This window comes from Phasianus colchicus, chromosome 4 (assembly GCF_987193195.1).
Source record: "Phasianus colchicus chromosome 4, bPhaCol1.hap1.1, whole genome shotgun sequence".
Lineage (NCBI taxonomy): Eukaryota > Metazoa > Chordata > Aves > Galliformes > Phasianidae > Phasianus > Phasianus colchicus.
The window spans coordinates 48,017,847-48,037,926 of NC_143439.1; the positions used below are offsets into that span (position 1 = coordinate 48,017,847).

General features: G+C 40.7%; 3 protein-coding genes across 3 annotated transcripts in view; 2 read left to right on the forward strand and 1 right to left on the reverse strand.

Moving 5' to 3' along the window:
• NIPAL1 (NIPA like domain containing 1) overlaps positions 1-2,507 on the reverse strand; it is a 9,466-nt gene extending 6,959 nt beyond the window's left edge. The window contains exon 1 of the mRNA XM_090139474.1: positions 2,337-2,507. The gene's annotated coding sequence lies outside the window, so the exon portion shown is untranslated. The remainder of the gene's footprint in view (positions 1-2,336) is intronic.
• An 8,105-nt stretch (positions 2,508-10,612) lies between these two features.
• CNGA1 (cyclic nucleotide gated channel subunit alpha 1) lies at positions 10,613-17,847 on the forward strand. Its single transcript, XM_090140088.1, has 9 exons — positions 10,613-10,817; positions 10,904-10,938; positions 11,920-12,043; positions 12,337-12,399; positions 12,764-12,793; positions 12,970-13,068; positions 13,773-13,880; positions 14,019-14,125; positions 14,570-17,847. The coding sequence occupies exons 3-9, from the start codon at positions 11,937-11,939 to the stop codon at positions 15,985-15,987; spliced, it is 1,932 nt and encodes a 643-aa protein (XP_089996214.1). The 5' UTR covers positions 10,613-10,817; positions 10,904-10,938; positions 11,920-11,936; the 3' UTR covers positions 15,988-17,847.
• A 417-nt stretch (positions 17,848-18,264) lies between these two features.
• NFXL1 (nuclear transcription factor, X-box binding like 1) overlaps positions 18,265-20,080 on the forward strand; it is a 41,844-nt gene continuing 40,028 nt past the window's right edge. The window contains exons 1-3 of the mRNA XM_031588553.2: positions 18,265-18,559; positions 19,200-19,370; positions 19,744-19,853. Coding sequence (XP_031444413.1) covers positions 18,400-18,559; positions 19,200-19,370; positions 19,744-19,853 — 441 coding nt within the window. The 5' untranslated portion in view covers positions 18,265-18,399. The remainder of the gene's footprint in view (positions 18,560-19,199; positions 19,371-19,743; positions 19,854-20,080) is intronic.

The window sequence follows — 20,080 nt, forward strand, 5'->3', positions numbered from 1 at the left end:
CCTCCTGCCTGCCCCATGCTCCTCTCTCCTGCTCCCTTACCCCAAGACCTACTGCCTGCCAGCTAACTTGGGTGGCCTTGGCTGCAGCACGCCCTGCTGAGCGCTCCTTTGCGGATTTGTTCCCATTTGCTGATTTGATTGTGAAGGCTCAAGAGCAAAGCTATTTAATATGCTCTGTCATAGAGTGAATTGAATATGTTTTATGAGAGGCGTTGGCTGCTCTGCAGCAAATACTTGTAGGTGAACAAGAAGGAAAACAAAGATAGTCTGATACATGACAGAAGAAAGGTAGCAGAATGTGATTTTAAAACATGTAACTTCAATCAAACTGGGTGAGCTGGTCTACTTAGACAATAGAAATAAAAGTTTCCATTACAGTTTGAGTTTCTTCTGTATCAGTAAAAAAAAACCAACTCAGTGTCAGGTTAGGGTTGATGTATTTTGACAGCCAGGATTTCCCACACAGCTGTTTATATATGTGCTGTCATTGCATACAAAGCAAAGGCAACGTGACCTGAATATGTCACCTGCTCCTGTAAATGGCCAGGTTACCTCTGCAGAATGTGTGCCACAGGCATACTGAAGATTTCCTAAATGTCTGCAATGTGGCCAGAGCTACTTCTCTGCTGAGTGGCCAGAAATCCCAGAAAGGGTTTGGATTTCTCAGCTGCCATCTGGCAAAAAAAAATGTATATCTGAGAAAACCTGGATATGTGGCTAGCTGCTCTTGTACAGTCTCTATGGATTCTCTAAAAAAAAATCCTCCAGGAAAGGAGAATCTACAAATATTACAGTATTTTTGCCATCTGCAGAGTAATACGGCTTTAGTTTTTGTTTCTTAGAGGTACCTGGATCAAAGGAAAAGCTGCATAGTAAATAACATTAAAAAAAAAAAAAAAAAGAGAGAGAGAGAGAGAGAGAGAAAGAAAAGGAATGAAGCATTGAGTGGATTGCTTAACTTCTTACAATGATGCTAAACAGGACTGGCGAAGGCTGTAATGCCACTTGGCTACTGCAGGCCTTGTGTGAGAGGCAGCAGCAGCCTTTAATTAAAAGAAAGCACCAAAACTCTTCATAAATATGGTCTGTTGGCTACCCAAGGTTGTAAATATGTTTTTGAACCAGTGTGTTGTGTTTTTACATGAAGAAAACAACACTCTTCTCATTTATTTATTATTATTATTTGTTTTGTGAATGGTGGACTCGTCTACCTGTTGAAGAATGGCAGCTTATCCCTTTCTATATGATACTACTACTTGTTCTTCAGTTTTCTGTTCCCCATCAGACCATATGACGCTCAGTAATGAAAATTTCATCATGACACCTGCAGAACATCACTGAGTGACTGCCATTCTTTTCTGAAAGCCAATCATTGCTCACATTTACAAAGAGAGCCTGGATCTTTGGTGTGTCCCCTCTACCAGCTGAGAAGTGTCACTTTGAGCAGCCGTAGCCTCTGTTTATTATTTATTATCATTTGTTTCACTTGCATAAAGAACGATGGTATTCTGCAGCACAAAGAATGGAGAGAGAGGTGGAAAAAGGAGCCTGATGTGGCCCATTGCAAACAATTTAAGGGTTGCTTGGAAGGGCTGCAGGAGTCGATGGGCTCCCGAGGAAGGTGGTTCACGCAGCACCCAGTTTCTGTAGCTAAGCTAGTTTCTCCTCCCCACTCCCAAATGTCAACATGAAACTGTCAGCAGGGCCGCTCCTTCAGAAATAAACGCTGGGAGCTCTGACTCAAGACTGATAGCAACAGGAAACCATCTAGAGCTGGAGGTGGCCACCAATTCACCTCTGACTGTTTTCCTGGTCGGTGTTTCCTCAGCCACCTGAGTACCATCTGACGACAGGTGGCAGACAGGCAGGGTTCACTGCTCATACCCGGTGTAACTTTCTGCAGTGTCATAGTCCCACAGAAGCCAGTGACTGTCGTGTCCCACAGGTCGGCAGTGACAGCCTCACCCCACCCTCAGCGTGCTGCTCCCACCTCATCCCAAGAGCCATTTGCTTCTATCAGATGCATCACTGTCCACTTTCGCTGCACTCCCAGGCCGGTCACGCTGGCAGGAGCCGTGCCCACCTCTCCCTCTCGGGGAGATGCCGGCCCATCCCTACTAACCCCTGACCGTGGGGTTTACAGCTTCCCGGCACACCCGCGTTCACAGAAACACACAAAAGAAACTGAAAAGCGAATTTACAGCTACAAAGCCGCTCCCGAAAGACAAACACGCGAATTATTATCACCGTTTCAGCAGACGGGCGCTCCTTGCCCCCCGCTCACACCGCCCACCCTCGGCAGGAGCCCTCCCAGCGCCACACCCCCCGGCCAACACCTGCTTGACGTCACGGCGGAGTAAAGCAGCCGTCATCGCGGCAGCCCCGTGGTGGGGGGAGAGACGTTCATGTTCACGGCAGCAGAGCTTCCAGCTTCCGAGCCGCGTCCCACCCCCCGCGCAGGACCGAGCGGCGGAGCCCCGCGCAGCACGGACCGATCGCGCCCCGTGGCTGCCTCGCGCCTGCGGGCGCCCCTCCCCGGCTCCGCAGCGGGCAGGAGGCGGCGGCGGCTCCGCCCGGCCCTTACCCGGCCCTTGTTTGTCCCTTGTCCTCCCGCCCCGAAGGAGGCGGCCCGTGAGACGCCCCGCGTGCCGCGTCCGTCGTTTGCGAGCCCAGGTCCTCGCGTGGCCGGGCTGACGTCTGCCCGTCCGCTGCTGCATCCGGCCGGCTCTCTCATTTCTGCTACAGCGGTGTGCTTTCGCAGCTCAAAAAGCCGACCGTAACCTGCGCTGCATCAAAAGAAGCGTGGCCAGCAGGTCGAGGGAGGATCCTGCCCCTCTGCTCTGTGCTGGTGAGGCCTCGCCCGGAGCACGGCATTCAGATGTGGAGCCCTCGGTACAGGAGTGATAAAGACCTACCTGTTGGAGCACATCCAGGGGTGCATTCATGGTGTGTCATAGTAAGACCAGAGGAAATGGTTTCAAGCCAGAAGAGGGGAGATTTATGTTGAAAATAAGGAAGAATTTTTTTACAATAAGGACGGTGAGGCAGTGGGACTGGTTGCCCACAGTGGTGGAAGCCCATCCCTAGAGACATCGAGGTCAGGCTGGTTGGGGCTCTGAGCACCTGATTGAGCTGTAGATGTCCATCGCAGGGCAGTTGGGCTAGGTAATCTTTAAGGGTCCCACCCAGCTCAAATGATTTGATGACGCCCTAATTTTACTTTGTTCCTATTCACTTCTGGGAGAAGAGGTGAGCATTTTGAGCATGCAGCTACACAAAGCATGCAAAGCGCTGCCCATGCTGTTCTTTGCCACTTGTCCCATAGGTAGGCAGCAGATTCTGGTGCTGTTTGCCCAGAGGTGGGTGAACAGAAGATATTAGCCTTATTTCTCAATCAATAGTTTCAAGCTGAAGCCCTTGTTTTTAGCATGGTTATATGAAATATGTTTACAGAATGTACGTTGTTCTGTGCTAACCTAGAGGTGTTTCCATGCTACCTGGGATGATCAGGACCTGGAACAGGCACAGGGCTCACAAGCTGGATGTAAGCTGAGCTGCAAATAAGCTCTAGAGCATGGCAGGGACTTGCTGCTGGGTTGCAGTCATACTTTGGAGCACTGCCCCTAAGTCAGTGATCCTTGGTATTATAAAGTTCATTAACGCTGGTGCAAGATGGTGAAACATGGTTGCAGAACAACTCAGAGTTCCCTGCCTTAATCACATGGTATTGGGGTTAAACTGAGAGATCTATTTGAATGTCTTAGTCTGATTTTTTTATTTCTGCATTTATTTCTGAGTATAAGCAGTGCTGTGCGCATTTAAGGATCTCTCCTCTTTATCTTTACAATGTTTACATGCTGTAGGAAATTCTATGAAATGTGGCCTGAGCCACGTGCAGGCTGCCTTGCAGAAATAGTGTGATTTCTCAGCTTTATTTTCAGCTTCAATGTTTCTAAAACAGATTATTGCTACAAAAGATCAGTATTTTGAAATATTATTTGAAACAGTTATATTGACATCTTAAAGCATAATCTGAAAATGTGAGAGCAAACTTCATCTTCTCATAAAACACAAGCATGCTATGCATTGAACAAATACACACCTTCAGTTCCTATATTTACTTTGAGCTCCTCAGACCAGTCAGCTTGAAGAGTTCATGCCTGGCTCTCTCATAATGTGTCATGTTCCCAGCTTCCTGCACAGCAACTGAAGCTCGCTCAGTGTTGTACTTGCAAGCAGCTCAGCTGATGGTTCTGCAGAGAGCTCACTGTGGTCCCCAGAAGAATACTGAGGAACAATGTGGTTAATACTTCTGTAGGTATATTTTTCTACCAGCCAAATTCTTCAGTAGATGATGGGTGCTGAAGTATTTTTAATTAAGGAATAAAATATTTAATCTGAGATACATCTATTGAAATATAAATTCTATCACAGAAGGGCTTGAGTTGGAAGTGACCTTCAAGCCCACCCAGTTCCAACCCCCTGCCATGGTTAGGGCTGCCATCTATCAGCTCAGGCTGCCCAGGGCCCCATCCAATCTGGTCTTGAGCACTTCCAGGTATGATACACCCTCAGCTTCTCCAGGCAGCTGTGCCAGTGCCTCATTGCCCTCCTAGTGAAGAATTTCTTTCTGAAGTCTAAATAAATCTCCCCCCTTTTAGTTTAAAATCATTACCTCTTGTTCTGTCAGTATTAGACCATGTACAGAGTTGGTCTCCATCCTCCATCAAGTACTGGAAGGCTGTGGTAAGGTCTTCTGGACCCTTCTCTTCTCCAGACTGAACAAGCCCAGCTTCCTCAATCTTTGCATACAGAAGAGGTGGTCCAGAACTCTGAGCATCATCCAGCCTCTTCTGGATGAACAGATCTGAATCTTCTTTGTGCTGGTCCAGGCCTGGACACAGTAGTCCAGGTGGGGCCTCACGAGGACAAAATAGAGGGTGGCAATCCCCTCCCTCTCCCTGCTGGCCACTCTTCTTCTGATGAAACCCAGGATATTTGATATCTGGTTTGCAAGTGCACACACACATACATACACGCACACACTTCTTTATATAGCTCCTATTTCATGTTTTAAAATCTGCAATAAACTGTTAAAACACAATAAAAAAGTATTTTCTGAAAAAAAAAAAAAGATGTTAAAAAAATATAAAAATCCAAGACAACAGACTGGCAATCTATAACATAATTACAGAAGTTAGTGGGTTCATGCGTATATTTTTCATTGATGATTTATAGTACTCTGCATACTCAACAAGTTTCAAAGAACTTTGAGACAATGCCTGGAAGAAAGAAAGTACGTAAGATTCATTTATCAAGTGATATATTTTTCTTTATTTTGGATGATATGTAAAGGTCAACCGGGTAAGAAATTAAGGTCTTGATATACAATCTTATCACACGAGATAAAGAGGAAAATAATGTGAGTTTACCCTTTGGAATGGCACATGTGACTGATTTAGATCAATGCCTTCAGCATCAGCTAACACAAACAAATCAGTGCAGCTCCTCCTATGCCAGTGGAGCTCTACCAGCTACAGCTACAAAAGGATCAGTCGTATTGTGTATGAAATAACAGATTTGTGTGTATTAACAATCAGAGCAATTCTATGGCAGTTTTCATTTTTCCAAAAGAAAATAAAGGAAAATGCTACAAAAAGCTGTTACTGTTTTTGTGCTGTTTTTCCTTGGAAAATGCAGAAGAAAGTTGCGTTAAAATTCTGTAACCTATGCTAAGAATGTTTTTGCTGAAACTGACTGCCAAGCAAACTCTGATCTTAACTGTTAGTTTTCAATAAAAATGGAACAACCTAAAGACAACTTTATAATTTTACATTTATATGTAAAATTGTCATCAGAAACCTCCTTTTTCTGCCCCACTGATAAAATCTATGGGGTTCAGACCTGCAAGAACAATGTATAAAGGAAGTAATCTCAACTGGTACAAGAAACTGTGCTTCTGAATTGTGGTTCAATAGGATCAAAATGCTGTGCTTGCTGTGAAATTACTAGTCCTGTACAAGGTGCCTTAAAAATGCACAGAGTGTCTTCTTATCTGCTATACTACAATGAATGGCAATCAAGAATATGTATATCAAGTTTATTTTAACCACAGTCCATTTTCTACTGCTTTTGTCAGTGGCAGTATCATATGTCAATGATTTTCTTTGAAATAAAAAGACTTAATCTCAGTGGAATAACTTTTGTCTGTATTTTAGCAAAATTACTCTGAATAATCAGCCCAGATTTCCCATGTTACTTTAGCTTGAAATAAAATTCTACTAAACTAAACAGAAATCCAGTCAGACTATTCAGAGTTAGGGGCACTTCTGTATGGTCACCATTACCTATTTTCTATACTAGTAAAAGGCTCTGACACAGGATCCCATCGTGATGCTATCTGTGTGCTCTTTAGTCCTCATGTTCTCAGGAAGTTGAGCTGGAAGCGTGCCCGGTGCTTTCAGATTCCAACCTCATCTCCATCCATGAATCTAACACACTAACACACATCTTAAACTGCAGGTAGTTGTTTCCTCTCCACCCAGAACGCTAAAGTAAAAACGCAGTACCACCTACTGGTGCAGAAACTGCTTGCACTGTTGGCTTTCCACTCACTGGGCTTCTCAGGTGCTGACTGTACATTGTGATTCTGAATTCCTCATTGCACATCTACACAAACTAGCCAGAAGCCTTGGAGCCTTCTCAGCTATGGCCTTTCTGACACTACATTCATTGCATGCTGAAATAGCATCAGCACTAGAAAACGCAGATAATTATTTGCAGAAAATGAGCCTGCCCCAACTGCAGTCCCACCCAATCATTTGTTTACAGAGCTACATGTGCAGCTGGAATACTGTGCTGTTCTGTTAAAATGTATTGATTTATGAATACCTATGTTCGATGTATCAAGTGTTTTGATTATGAGTGTTTGAAACCAGAGACAGCTTTAATAGGATTGAGAAGAATTACAGACACACTGACAAAGCAGGATACAGAAATAGATTAAAGTTGGCCTGCTGCAGTGATAATCCAATAGTGCAGGCATCCTCCCCACAGTTAAGGTTACTTCACTGAAATACTAAATGGTATGAAAAGTATCCTTGGGAAGAGGTATGGACTCTAAACTAGTCTAATTGTCACTGCAGTCAATGACAACTTGTTATCTGGCCTTTAAAAGGGGATGGAGTTGTGCCACTTTTGGATAGGGAACTGGCTGGACCCAGTGGGACTCCACTTCCTATGTTTGAGAGCTGAAAAGCTCTCCTGTAAAACAGGTCAGAACAACTTATGGAATTTTGGATTCCTTTACAGGATTGGTTATTTTGAAAGAAAACTCACTGTTTTCCACCAGATTAAAAAGGTGAATTTACTTTGAAGTTTCTGTTTGGATGAGAGATTCAGCAAAGATGTTGTTGGACACCTAAAACTTCTGGGAAAGACATCTGCCAAATACAGATCTGCAATCCATTGAGGGCACAATTATAGTTTGGTGCTCAAGAGATTCACAGTTGAGGTGTAAGTTCTGGCCACTCAGTGCCACCACATATTCATGAAATAGCTGCTCAGCATTCAACACTGAGATCATTCAGCCTACAGACCAGGCAAAAGCCTGTGAGAATGACAGAGAAAACCAATCCTGGTTCAATACTAGGCCTTCAGAAATTTCTTTTATGTCCATGAGTTTAGGATAGAAACTGAATTTCAGCCCTTCAAAGACAACTATGAAACAGTGGCTAGAACTATATCCATCTTATTCCATTTGCTATGTTGATATTTTATTGTACATTTGTACAGCTGGGTTCCAGTAGACATAATATGATATATTTACTTGTTGTTGAACTCTATTTGATTTAAAACTTTTTTTTTTTTTTTCTTAAATCTTTAAATTTCAAATGTCTATTGTATTTATAAAAGAAAATGAACTATCTTCAGGGTGGGAAAGTTGTAGCAGCAGATGGTGGCTGAATTGTTCTCCTAGTCAGGAGACTGATCTGTGGTGCTCAGCATCATTTTGGGTTTGTGATTAAAGCCACAAGCCATCCTTCCACTCATGAAATACCACTCAATCATGTGCAATGCAAAGTTTGTGGTGGCTTATAGGAATGCTAGCAGTATTGTTTTATCCTGCTCTTGGTTACAGAAAGATATATGTCTTGAACCCCTGCAAGTCTGTGATTCAACAATTTTCCACTAAATATATATACACAATTAGTGGTATTATTGTTTTGGTTTATTTGTTTGTTTTTATGTTTTAAAGAACTAGGAATGTAAAAATTATGTTACATAAGTGAAGAACCTCCAGTAGTTTGAAGCTGTTTCTTATTATTCCTCAATATGATAAGATCATAAAAATAAACAGGAAATTTGCATTTATGCTCTTTCTTCTATTCCAGTGAAGGACTGTTGCTACAGTAAAAAATGCATCTGCATTATTAAAAAAAATGGGCCAGCAAAAGACAATAAGTATATAGTTATTAACAGGTGTTTGTTTGTTTGTTTGTTTGTTTTTTAGTTTTAAGACAGAGTATGCTCCACTATTTGCCATTTCTTCTGCGTGTCAAAAGGGCTAGTAAGCATCTGCTAGGTGGAGGATAATAGTGACTGCCACTGTCACTTTCATCTCTCTCTAAATCTCAAAATCCATCACCAGGTCGAGGAAATCCTCCTCTAACATCCATGTCCTTCCCTGGGAATAATTCAGGGAACCACACATGGAGCTGGCTCCTTGAGAAATCAATTAATAAGGGATTTAAGTCTGATATTCTGATATGTTGATGATATTTAGGTTTTCACGGTGGCTCCAATGTAGTAAGGAAATGTGGCTCGTTTAGAGGACTGGAATTGCTACAAGCAGCAGCAGATTACATTACCAAGGTAAGTGTGCACACTGATGAAAGCTTTTCCTGCAGAACTGCTAGGGACTCTTTTTGCTTGTTAGTGCAGATTTATGTTTTGATAGACTTCATGTTTTAAAGCTGATGATGATTTTTTGTGGTTTGGAATGCAGTGGACAAATGACAAAGTGAGAAATGGGTAAAATAAGAAAGCAGAAGAGGCAGAAGCTAATCTTCCATTCACTGCAGTCCTGTAGGATAACACTGCCTTCATTTTCTTGCAGCCCTAAAGATTTTGACACATAGGAATTAACATATTTAATTTATAGTTCATAAGATTTGACAAGTCAATAGTTTGTTGTAGTAGTCACATTTAGAAATTCAAGGAGGTAAAGGCAAACTGTAGATGAACAAGGAAAAAAAAAAAAAAAAAAAAAGAGCAACAAGAAACCTAAAATACTTGCAAAGGAAGCACTTATCTATGTATCTATGTTACTTTCAAACTTCATGCCTGAATACTACAATGTGGCATTGACTTAACATCAGTGTAACAAGATGTGACAATGTACCAGTTCAAGAAACAATGTGCAACCACAGAAAAGAAAACACAGTGATGATACAACTTAGCAAAGGCAGCCTGAAATATTTTGCATGGAAAAGCTCTATAAGGTAATCAGAAATGCCTTAAGGGAGATCCTGGGCCCAGTGGGTTTAACAGAGAATTTTCTGCTGTTCTTAGTGCCAGGGTTTTGTGATACAAATGCTGTAACAAAGTGACTACAGTCCCCAGACCAGGAGGAACTGTTGTGTCTGTTCGGTTTGCATTGAGCACATGCTGCATTATCATTTCTGTGCCTTAGACTCAACAGTTTCAAGGTTCCAAGCAGTGTGGTCTGGAGCTAATGGAATTTAAAGATACTCTTGTGCTATGTGTCCTTGACTGTGTGAGAAGGGAGATAACCTAGGGCAGCAGCCACCTGAGCTGAGATTTGGATTTAATTCTTTGGGACTACAGGATAGCAAATGCTTCCAGTTTCTATGTGTAGATAGTTTTGAAGCACACTTAATGCCCACTAAATGCTTTATGTGCCTCAGAAATATGAAATGTCAGGTTCTGCTCCCAGAAGCTGCTCTTCTGTCCCAGCAATTTCTGCTTTCTCAGAACACAAAGTACCCTACATTTCTTCATTTTTGGTCGGACACTAATGGAGTCAGAGGGATTGGTTTATTTGCAAAAAAATGCATTGAAATTCCCATTCACATGGAGAAGAGGGGAAACAGCAGGACATAGGCTTTCCCCAAACTCCAGGCTATGTATTCTGAATAGGTGTGGTTTTTCTACATGTCCTGTTTCACCACACTTCTCATTATCTAATTTCTATCTTACGGGCAAATTAATATGTCTGTATATCACAAAGTCTAGGATATCTATTTTGCTGTCATTCTTCTGCAAAGATAGATGTGAAAACCAAGTTCCTAGAAAAGCTGTTACCGGGAGTGTTAATGTGGACTGATTTAGAGCACATTGACAGGCATGATTTGCCTTGAGATGAGTATTATTGCAGTTGTTTCATGCCAAGAGATTGGAAGTAGTTGGACACAGCTTTATTTTACACTGTTTTCTGTGAGTTCTGTGGAGGATGTAGGTCAAATCAGGATGGGGCTTTGTGTGCCAGTATTAGCAGATCTTTCAGAGCACCTGTAAGCAGATACAAAGCTGCTTAATTTCACCTGGTATACTTTCAGTCTCCACACACTCACATACAATCTACCCTTGGAGCAAGTCAGTGAAAACTGTTACAGCTTTTAGGCTGCTAGTGAATCTGACCTAATGTTTGCTATGTGTTTTCTGTGACGCTTTAGACCTGATGCTTGCTGTTGAGCATTTAAAGATTGATCAGCAAAGCTAGACAATATTTAGGACTATTCTTGACAGAACAGATATTAGCCTTCAATCTTCATCTTTCTGTTTTGTAGAGTTATGTATGTTTCTATATCATTTCTTACATGTGTTATTCATGTCTGTCAGCTACTTGAAACATGGGTTTCCTCTCCTATTTCTTGTATAGGAATATTTTTTAGTTTCATTGGCTAATAAAGTCAGGTAAGTCTGGCAGTACTGTTGCAGCTGTAGCACTCTTATTCTCTTTTGCTGTGTGCTTCACTACAGAATGGAATTACTTTAAGACTAGTTTATTCTATGGCACTTTACTTCATTTACCAGTGGAACAGCCACTTATTTCTCAGTTTGTGGCTTACAGGCATCTCTACAGTCTGATTTCATATACATAGGGATATTGATATTGCCATGGATAGCATCTATTTTGAAATCCCAACTAAAAGGCACTGCCAAGAGCAGATCAGTTGTAGACACCAGTGATGCTCCAACAATTAGCAGTCCTATTGACATGAAGATATAACTGACAAAATCATAAGAATAATGGTAGAAAGAGGCAAAGAGACAACAGAAGTTAATTACTTCAGTGATTAAAAGTTTATGCAGTATAGGATACAATATATTAATTATGCACCCTACAGCTTTTTTTTTTTTTTTTTTTTTTTTTTTTTTTAATATATTGAGATGAACAAGCCAGACATAAATAGCTTCCAGCATTTCTTCTTAAGATGTGCTTATCCTATGTGCTATGCAAGTAATGAGAACACTACAGCAGTCTTCAAATACCGAGTTACAGCAGCTATTCTTGCTATCATCAGATTGTAACTTTCAGATGTCAAACATACTGAGGATTCAGGATGTCACCTGTTCATAAACCTATTTATCCATCTCCATGAAAAAAACTTTTGAGTCTTTGGCTCAAAACCAAATGTAATAGCAAGAAAGGCTTCAAAAAAATATCCTTTTTTTCAGTTGCCTGATCATTCAGCACACTGCAGCACCTACAGCACCATTTTTATTTGGAGGGAATGTCACATGAGAGAGGAAGCTGGAAAAACTGCTAGGAATTTGGGGGGAAGCAAGGAAATAAGAGATTCATCTTTAGGGAAAAAAAAAAAAAAAAAAAAAAAGAGGTGTGTTCTGCTAGTTGTGATACTTTCTGAAATTAATCTTCTTCTCTTACCCAAGCTAAGACAATTTTGACCATGAAGGTAGGAGTTATCGAGACCCATCACTCCCATGCAATTATTCCCAGCGTGGTGGTGCAAGACACCAGTGAGGATCCTGGACTGACAGAGAAAGGGGAAAACAGGTCTGCCTTGTTTGCTTTTCCATTCCATTCTTGTGTGTTTAGTTTATTTTTTCTATTATTTAATAATTTGGGAATAATTAAGCATAAATAACTTGCCTTTGTCTGATTTTCTTCTTCCTCTATTAATAAATTGATTTTATAATGATGTGATTTTTTTTTTTTTTTTTGGTAAATATTTGCATTAGATTACTTAGCCCATGATTAAAATTGTGACAAACAGCTTGTGACAATATAGAGGAAATTTTTTTTAATTTCAGCAGGTAACACACAACTGTTGTTTTGCTCTTCCCTAGGAAATGGTATCTACCCGGTGCATTTGCACAGTACAATATTAACAACAATAGTAATAAAGATGAGTAAGTACCTTTGCAATTTCAAAAAGTGATAGTGCTGCTTTACTGATTGCTTAAACAGCAATGAAAAGGAATAATCTACACCCAGTAGTTTCCTTACAAGCAGTTATGTTGTGTAAGTAATCCCAAAAGAGATTGCACATACATTTGAAATGTACAGACATCAAATATTAAGATCACTCCCAATACCAAAGCTATTGCTATTATATCTATTAATTATGAATATAAGTAGTTCTGTATTAATGCAATAAGAAAAACAAATTTTCAAGACCGAACAGATAAGTATAATTCTTTATCCTTAACAAACTCAAATGATTCTAATAATTAAATGAGGAAACAGTAACTGCTGTATTTTCTTTTTCTTAAGAGAGAAGAAAAAGAAAAAAGAAAAGAAGAGGTAAGACAGAAAATCTACTTTAAGGGCTTTTGAGTGTTTGTTTGTGGCTGTTAACTTCTTGGTTGGAGCATTATCTTTGCTACCAGTGGTGTCTACTACTATTTCTAAAGCATTTAATTTTCCAAATATGCCTTAGCTTAATCCATAACAACTGCAAACGTAAATCTATTTTGTAGCAAGTCAGAAAATAAAAAGGATGGAGAGAGACAAAAGAACAAGGAAAAAAAGGAAAAACACAAAAATAAAGATAAGAAGAGGAAAGAAAAGGATGAAGAGTAAGTATTTTCCATTTAGGTCTTGCTATGTTAGTTTGTTAAAACTAAAAAAAATTCATTCATGGGCGTGGTATGAACAAGATGCTTACTCTCTAGTGAATTGGTATATGGAGTGCTGTTGTTCTCCTAGAACAGAATTGTTCTGATTTATTTTTCTATGTAGAGAATAGAAGGAGAGCATAAATGCTGTATGGGAAAAATAAAACATAAAAAAAGAAACAACAGCAAAATACAAAAGGTCTCATATGGATTGTGATTATCCAACATATTTTGGATAATGCTCCGCGGCAAACAAATGTCTAAAGGAAGGCCGCCTGCATGTCAGTGTTGCCTATAAACAAGTAAATTTTATGTGACATAAAAGCTCTTGCTTTTTCTTTTTTTTGTTATGCTTGGAAAAATCATCATTTCTTGACTAATGAAGAGAAATGTGTTTTGTTTGTTTTCACGTTCTTTGGTTTCATAAATTGTGCTGATAATTCATCTTGCTTAGAACTAAATGTTTCACAGTGAGGAAGTTGTAGTTTGTCTCATATAACATGCATATTCACACAATTGTTTTATTGCATTCATTCAAGGAAGCTTATCTTTAATAAAAACCTTTTATTTAACGTTAATATTTTCTGGAATTCTTTGTTCCTCAGAATTTATTGCATATATTTTCAGTCTCTTCTCATAGCTCTTTTTCTCTATCTATCACTCAGGAAGAAGAAAGATATTTTCATTATTGATCCAGCAGGAAATATGTATTACAACTGGTTGTTCTGCATCACAATGCCTGTCATGTACAACTGGACAATGATTATTGCTAGGTGAGGCACTCCTTTAATAAAACTTCTGCCAAACTGTAATATATATATACCTAGTAGGAAATTTACTTCATTCATTCATTTCATGCAAGTATTTCATTTTCTTTTCATGGTAACTTACTTTTTCCTTTTCCTATTCAGAGCCTGTTTTGATGAGCTTCAGAATGACTACTTAGCTGTATGGTTTATTGTTGATTATGTTTCTGATGTCATCTATATCGCTGACATGTTTGTACGGATAAGAACAGGTATGTATACTTGATAATTCATTCTTTCTATAAATATGTTCATTTTAAAGTCTTATACTACACCCAGAGCTAGATAATTCTAATATGGAACTGAAAGTCCAAGGCTCTAACTCCTTCCCCCCATTAACCTTCCTTCCTATGGCCTGTTTTGTTGTTGTTTCCCCCCCCCTCTCCTCCCCAAATGTTCATCAGATACTGGATTAGTGAAAGGAAAGGGTCAAAAACGTATCCTTTTCAAAGCTGTATAGTTTAGCTTAAGCTGAACCATATGGTCCTAAGTTGAATGCTTGGACATATGAGAAATTGCTTAAAAAATAATAATAATAATAATGCATTATCTGGAACTTGCACACAACATGTCTTTCAACTTACATTTCATTTGACAATACATACAAAACAGTTGAAAATGAAAAATTGTAATAGTTACATGCAACTTGATTTTAGGTTACCTGGAACAAGGTCTCCTAGTGAAAGAAGAACAAAAGCTTAAAGAGAAATATAAGAGCTCCCTACAATTCAAATTAGATTTTCTGTCAATCATACCAACTGACCTCTTATACTTTAAGTTAGGGCTGAATTACCCAGAATTGAGAGTAAACCGACTGCTCAGAGTAGCTCGGATGTTTGAATTTTTCCAGCGAACAGAAACAAGGACAAACTACCCAAATATCTTCAGGATCTCTAACCTTGTCATGTACATTGTGATTATTATTCACTGGAATGCCTGTGTGTATTACTCCATCTCAAAAGCCATTGGATTTGGGGCTGATACATGGGTCTACCCCAACACCTCTCATCCTGAATTTGCCCGTTTGACCAGAAAGTATGTCTATAGCCTCTACTGGTCCACTCTAACACTGACTACTATTGGTGAAACACCCCCTCCTGTACAAGATTCTGAGTATTTCTTTGTGGTTGTTGACTTCTTGGTTGGAGTATTGATTTTTGCTACCATCGTTGGTAACGTTGGCTCTATGATCTCCAACATGAATGCTGCCAGGGCAGAGTTCCAAGCAAAGATTGATGCTATCAAGCAGTATATGCACTTTCGGAATGTAAGTAAAGACATGGAAAAAAGAGTTATAAAGTGGTTTGACTATCTCTGGACAAATAAAAAGGCTGTGGATGAAAGGGAAGTCTTGAAGTATCTGCCAGACAAACTAAGAGCAGAGATTGCAATCAACGTTCACCTGGAAACATTAAAAAAAGTTAGGATTTTTGCAGACTGTGAAGCCGGTCTGTTGGTTGAACTTGTTTTGAAACTCCAGCCACAAGTATACAGTCCTGGAGACTATATTTGCAGAAAAGGAGATATTGGACGAGAAATGTACATTATCAAAGAAGGCAAACTTGCAGTAGTCGCTGATGACGGAGTGACACAATTTGTGGTCCTAAGTGATGGCAGCTATTTTGGAGAAATCAGCATTCTTAATATCAAAGGTAGCAAAGCTGGCAATCGAAGAACAGCCAATATTAGAAGTATCGGATACTCAGACTTATTCTGTCTGTCTAAAGATGATCTCATGGAGGCTTTAACAGAGTATCCTGATGCAAAGGCAATGCTGGAAGAAAAAGGTAAACAAATCCTCATGAAAGATGGATTGCTGGACATTGAAGTTGCAAATTTAGGAAGTGATCCTAAAGACCTGGAAGAGAAGGTTGCTTATATGGAAGGATCAATGGACAGATTACAAACAAAGTTTGCCAGGTTGTTAGCCGAGTATGACGCTGCACAACAGAAACTGAAAAAAAGACTTACACAAATCGAGAAAATACTGAAGCCAGTTATAGAGCAAGAATTCTTAGACTTTGAAGAAGCAGATCCATCCACAGATAAACCCGGAGTGACAAAAACAGAATAAAAACCTAGCGATTGGCAATAGGACTGAAGGTCCAGTCTTTCTGACTGAATACATTCTTCTCTAGTCTTGTATGACCCAACAATTATTTACTTATGAAAAATCATCCATTGAGGCAATATCACCAATTCCCTAAAAACAACACACATTTGGCAGGTTTAGGAAAGAAAGAAGAATCAAGAATGAGGATGGGATATAAAATCTCACTCTTTATGTTACACCTTTGTACGTCTAATGCATTCTACTTGTGTATGAATATCGAAGGTTTTCCTGATTGTTTTAAAATCATTTCTTCATGTCTTCTTATGAAAAGATAAAAAAGTTTGGTAACTGTATTAATTATTTTAAGTGAATGTAGGCATGAATCATGATAATAATTTGTGTATAAACAAACACACTTTAATATCTATCTATTAAATACGATTAATTAAATATGGGATATTATTACATAAAGAATTACATATTTCTGTTTCTAAAAAGTTAGGTATATCTCCAATGCAGGTGTGAGCACTGAAGGTTGTAGGATCTGGAAAATATTATGACTTCATTGGGTCCACCTCAGCTGATTTCGTGAAGTAAGAGTGGGCAGTTTTAAAATGGTGTTTTTTTAGGAATATCACAGGATAAGGCTGGGGTATGGAGGGGAGATAATCTGGCCTTTTTTATGTATCTGCATGAGAAGTACAGATGGCTGAAAATCTAGCTATTCTTTTCAGTGTGGTAGCAGATACTGAAGAATGCTCTGCTCTGTGTAATCACATGGGTGCTGAACATGGACTACCCCTTCTCAAATATAACTGCTCAAAAATCTTTGTCTCGCTAAAGTAACAGCTATGGGTACCAGCAGAGTGCAAAAAGGAAGAGATGGTGGAAGGAGGCCTGACTCTCCCTGCAGCATCTTCTGTAGCTACTGCTGGGAAATAATACTTTTTTTTTTTCTTTTTTTTTTTTTCCCTTTAATTGTCTGGGTATTTCTTTCTTCTGTTCTTACTACCAATACTGTTAAATCCACTGGTTTACAAGTCTGGTAAGTTTTCAACCCATTTAAAAAGCATTGTCTCCGTGGCTTTTCCTTAATTTATGTCTTTTTCTCATTGGCAAAATTGGTTTTCTTAGTTGTGGTCTCAGACTTGCCTAAGTATTTTCAGTATATTTTTTCCATAGTCACTTGATGTTGGACTAATTTAATGACTGTGAGTGGAAAAGGGAGTGCACAGAGAGAATACACAATTCTGTAGTTAGAGCATTTTTAATGTCTTGGGCAATTGGACTTCCAGTCTTAACAAACACATGTGTAAAAACTGGTATCACTTGATAATATACCTATATTTCTATTTTGTTCTGTTCTTTAGTAAAAGGTGGAAATGCTACAAATTGGATCTTTTGTTTGAGCAAAACGGGTCTTTTATAAAGTGTATTCATTTATTTTTATTTCTTAATGCTGACGAGATTCTAGAATGGGAGAGATCTATAAACAACTGATTTCACAGCAAGGATTAAATGTTATGAAGTAATAAACACGTAGATTTTACATGGAATATATATATGAGATGGCTGTTCATTCACTATTGACCTTGTACTTCAAACAACACATTGTAAAATATGTTGGTGAAGCAAAAGGATATGCATTTAATTCAAACTAAGCAGTGCAAACAAGAAGCATTATTCTGGCAGTTTCTGCATTATGAATGTTGGGCTTTGAATCAGAATTCTTGTTATAACTCACCGTCCATATGGCAGCAGCTTCATATAGGGCTGTGTCATAGCTTACTAGGCACTTAGGAAGCACTTTTCATCTTTGTTGAAGAGTTTAAGGTTTTGTATTAGAGAAATGTTATGGAATTACTAATATTATACAGAGTCTTAATAAAGAGGGCTACTGTGCACATTGTCTCTCTTGGGTCTTTCAGTTCAGAGTTACAGCCACTAGCTGCCGCTTCCTATCAATAACATTCCAAAACAAAAAAAAAAAAACAGGATTGACCTCTAGCAGCTTATTTAGCATTTTCAGGCTCGTTATGATCTGAAATCTTTTATTAACTGCTATCAATATGCGTTTGCTGGAAGAAACCCCTAACTAGAGAGCCCACAGAGCCAGCACGCGAACGCCCCGCCTGCCCCAGGTACCATCGCTGCCCCAGCCGGCAGCGCTTCCGTGCTGCGCGAAGGAGACCCGGAGCCGCAGCGCGGTGCACGCTGGGTGTTGTAGTCCTGCGAGCCGCGGCTCGGCCCCGTCCCGCCGCTTCTCGCCTCGCGAGGAACGCTGGGAGCTGTAGTCGGACCTCCGCCTGCCGCTTCCGTGCGGAGGGGCCGAGCCGGCGGGGAGGGCGGAGAGCTCGCCTCGCCTCGGCGCGGCTGCGGCCGGGAGGCGCCGGGCTGTGAGGAGTGCGGCCCTTCTCCGGCTGGCGAGGAGGGATGGAGGCGGCCTGGCGGCAGGGCGGCCGGGGCCGGGGTCGCGCCAGGCTCGGGGATGGGCTCTCCGGCCGTACCGGGGCGGCCGCCCGGCCTCCTGCCGCCGTCGGCCGCGGCGGTGCGTGCGTTCGGGCGGCGGCGAGCGGCGGCGATGGGACCTGCGGTGAGTGTCCCTGCTTCCCCTCAGCCCCTCCGGCGGGGCCCAGCAGCCCGGCCCGGCCTCGGGAAGACCCCAGAACGGGGCCGGGGCCCTGGAAGAGCGAGGCGGACCCGTGTGGCGGTGGGCCCGGCCCCGGCCCCGTGCCGGTAGAGCGAGCCGGGGCTCGGCGGGGGCATCGCGAGTCCCTTCCCCATGTCCTGTGTGTGCGCAGTGTCCTGGAGCTGAGCAGAGGTTCCGCAGTCAGTGCCCTTCGAGCGGTGCGGTGAACCTCGGGCACGGCTGCGGGGGGGTTAGCAGCTGATAGGGAGCGCGGTGGGGACCGTGCGCGGCGGCGGGCAGGGATCGGGCGGTAAGATGGGCGTGTGTCGTCTGATGTGGGAAACCAGCAGCTGCTTTGGGACCTGTGAGGGCCACGAGTAATCGACAGACAGTAATTCCTGTTCTGGATTTTATGGATAATGCCCAGCGAAGGAGGGAAGGTAGTGTATATTGTCCTGTGTGGTATTGGAAGTGTAACAGAATAGCATCCTCAGAAACGTAAGATAAGCAAACTCGCTGAGAAGAGGACGGTTGTAAGGATGAAGGACTGAATGTGGTGTAAAGATTAGTGATTAAGATCGTGACAATTGTTTCTTTTAAATAGAATTATCTTCACAGAAGAAATTTGATGAAATTAAGAAAGCGAATCAGGCTGCAGCAAGAAAGTTGGCTGAGGAGCAGTTTAGTTCTTCATCAGAAGATGATGATGAAGATGCTGAAATAAAACAAGGGAAGATTTTGGCAAAAACATTCACCGTTTACACCAATCAAACTGGTAAAATTTTTTTATATATTGACTTTTATTTGAATGTGAAAGCATAGGAGGGATGATGTTATTGGTTATAACTTAGACTTTTTGCACAATTGGAGGGAAAACAGTTTTTCTGATGTATTTCTTTCTTTCTGATGTATTGAAAATACTTGTTCCCAGCAGTGCATACTTGCTGTGCTTCTTGCCTGGTTCAGCAGAACCAGTGGTATAGTTTTGCAGTTTTCTTAAGTACTTATAAGAATGTGGTTTTGTATTAACATATGACTGGCCTCTGTTCAGAGGAGAAAAATTACTTCTTGTAACAGTCTCAACATGTACAGAATAGCAGATCAAACATAATTTTAAAAATTGCTTTAAAAATGTTTGTACATTAAAGATGGAGATGCAAGTGAACTGGAACGTACAAGACAGTACATGAACGAAGCTTTTCAGTCAGGGGCTATGACATGTCTGATCTGCATTGCTTCAGTTAAAAGGAACCAAGCTGTAAGTACTTTCTGGTATGCTTTCAAGTATTTTAATTTGTAGCAATATCATACATGTTTAAAAAGACAAAGACATTTCTGCTGCTTATCTTTTGCCAAAAATTTCATTCATTCTAAGCTGACATTTTAACATATCACGCAAAAGGTTCCAAAGGCATAAAACTGCATTTTTATAACTTAAATTTCTTTTCAGCAGCAGGTTGATATTCTAAGCAAAATAGTATTTCC

What these genes read in the sequence shown, in the direction of transcription:
- CNGA1 (XM_090140088.1), top strand. Translation starts at nt 11,937, where the DNA reads ATGAAGGTAGGAGTTATCGAGACCCATCACTCCCATGCAATTATTCCC. An exon ending in ACAGAGAAAGGGGAAAACAG is followed by an intron (nt 12,044 to 12,336) that starts GTCTGCCTTGTT and finishes GCTCTTCCCTAG; the next exon opens with GAAATGGTATCTACCCGGTG. An exon ending in GTTTGTACGGATAAGAACAG is followed by an intron (nt 14,126 to 14,569) that starts GTATGTATACTT and finishes ACTTGATTTTAG; the next exon opens with GTTACCTGGAACAAGGTCTC.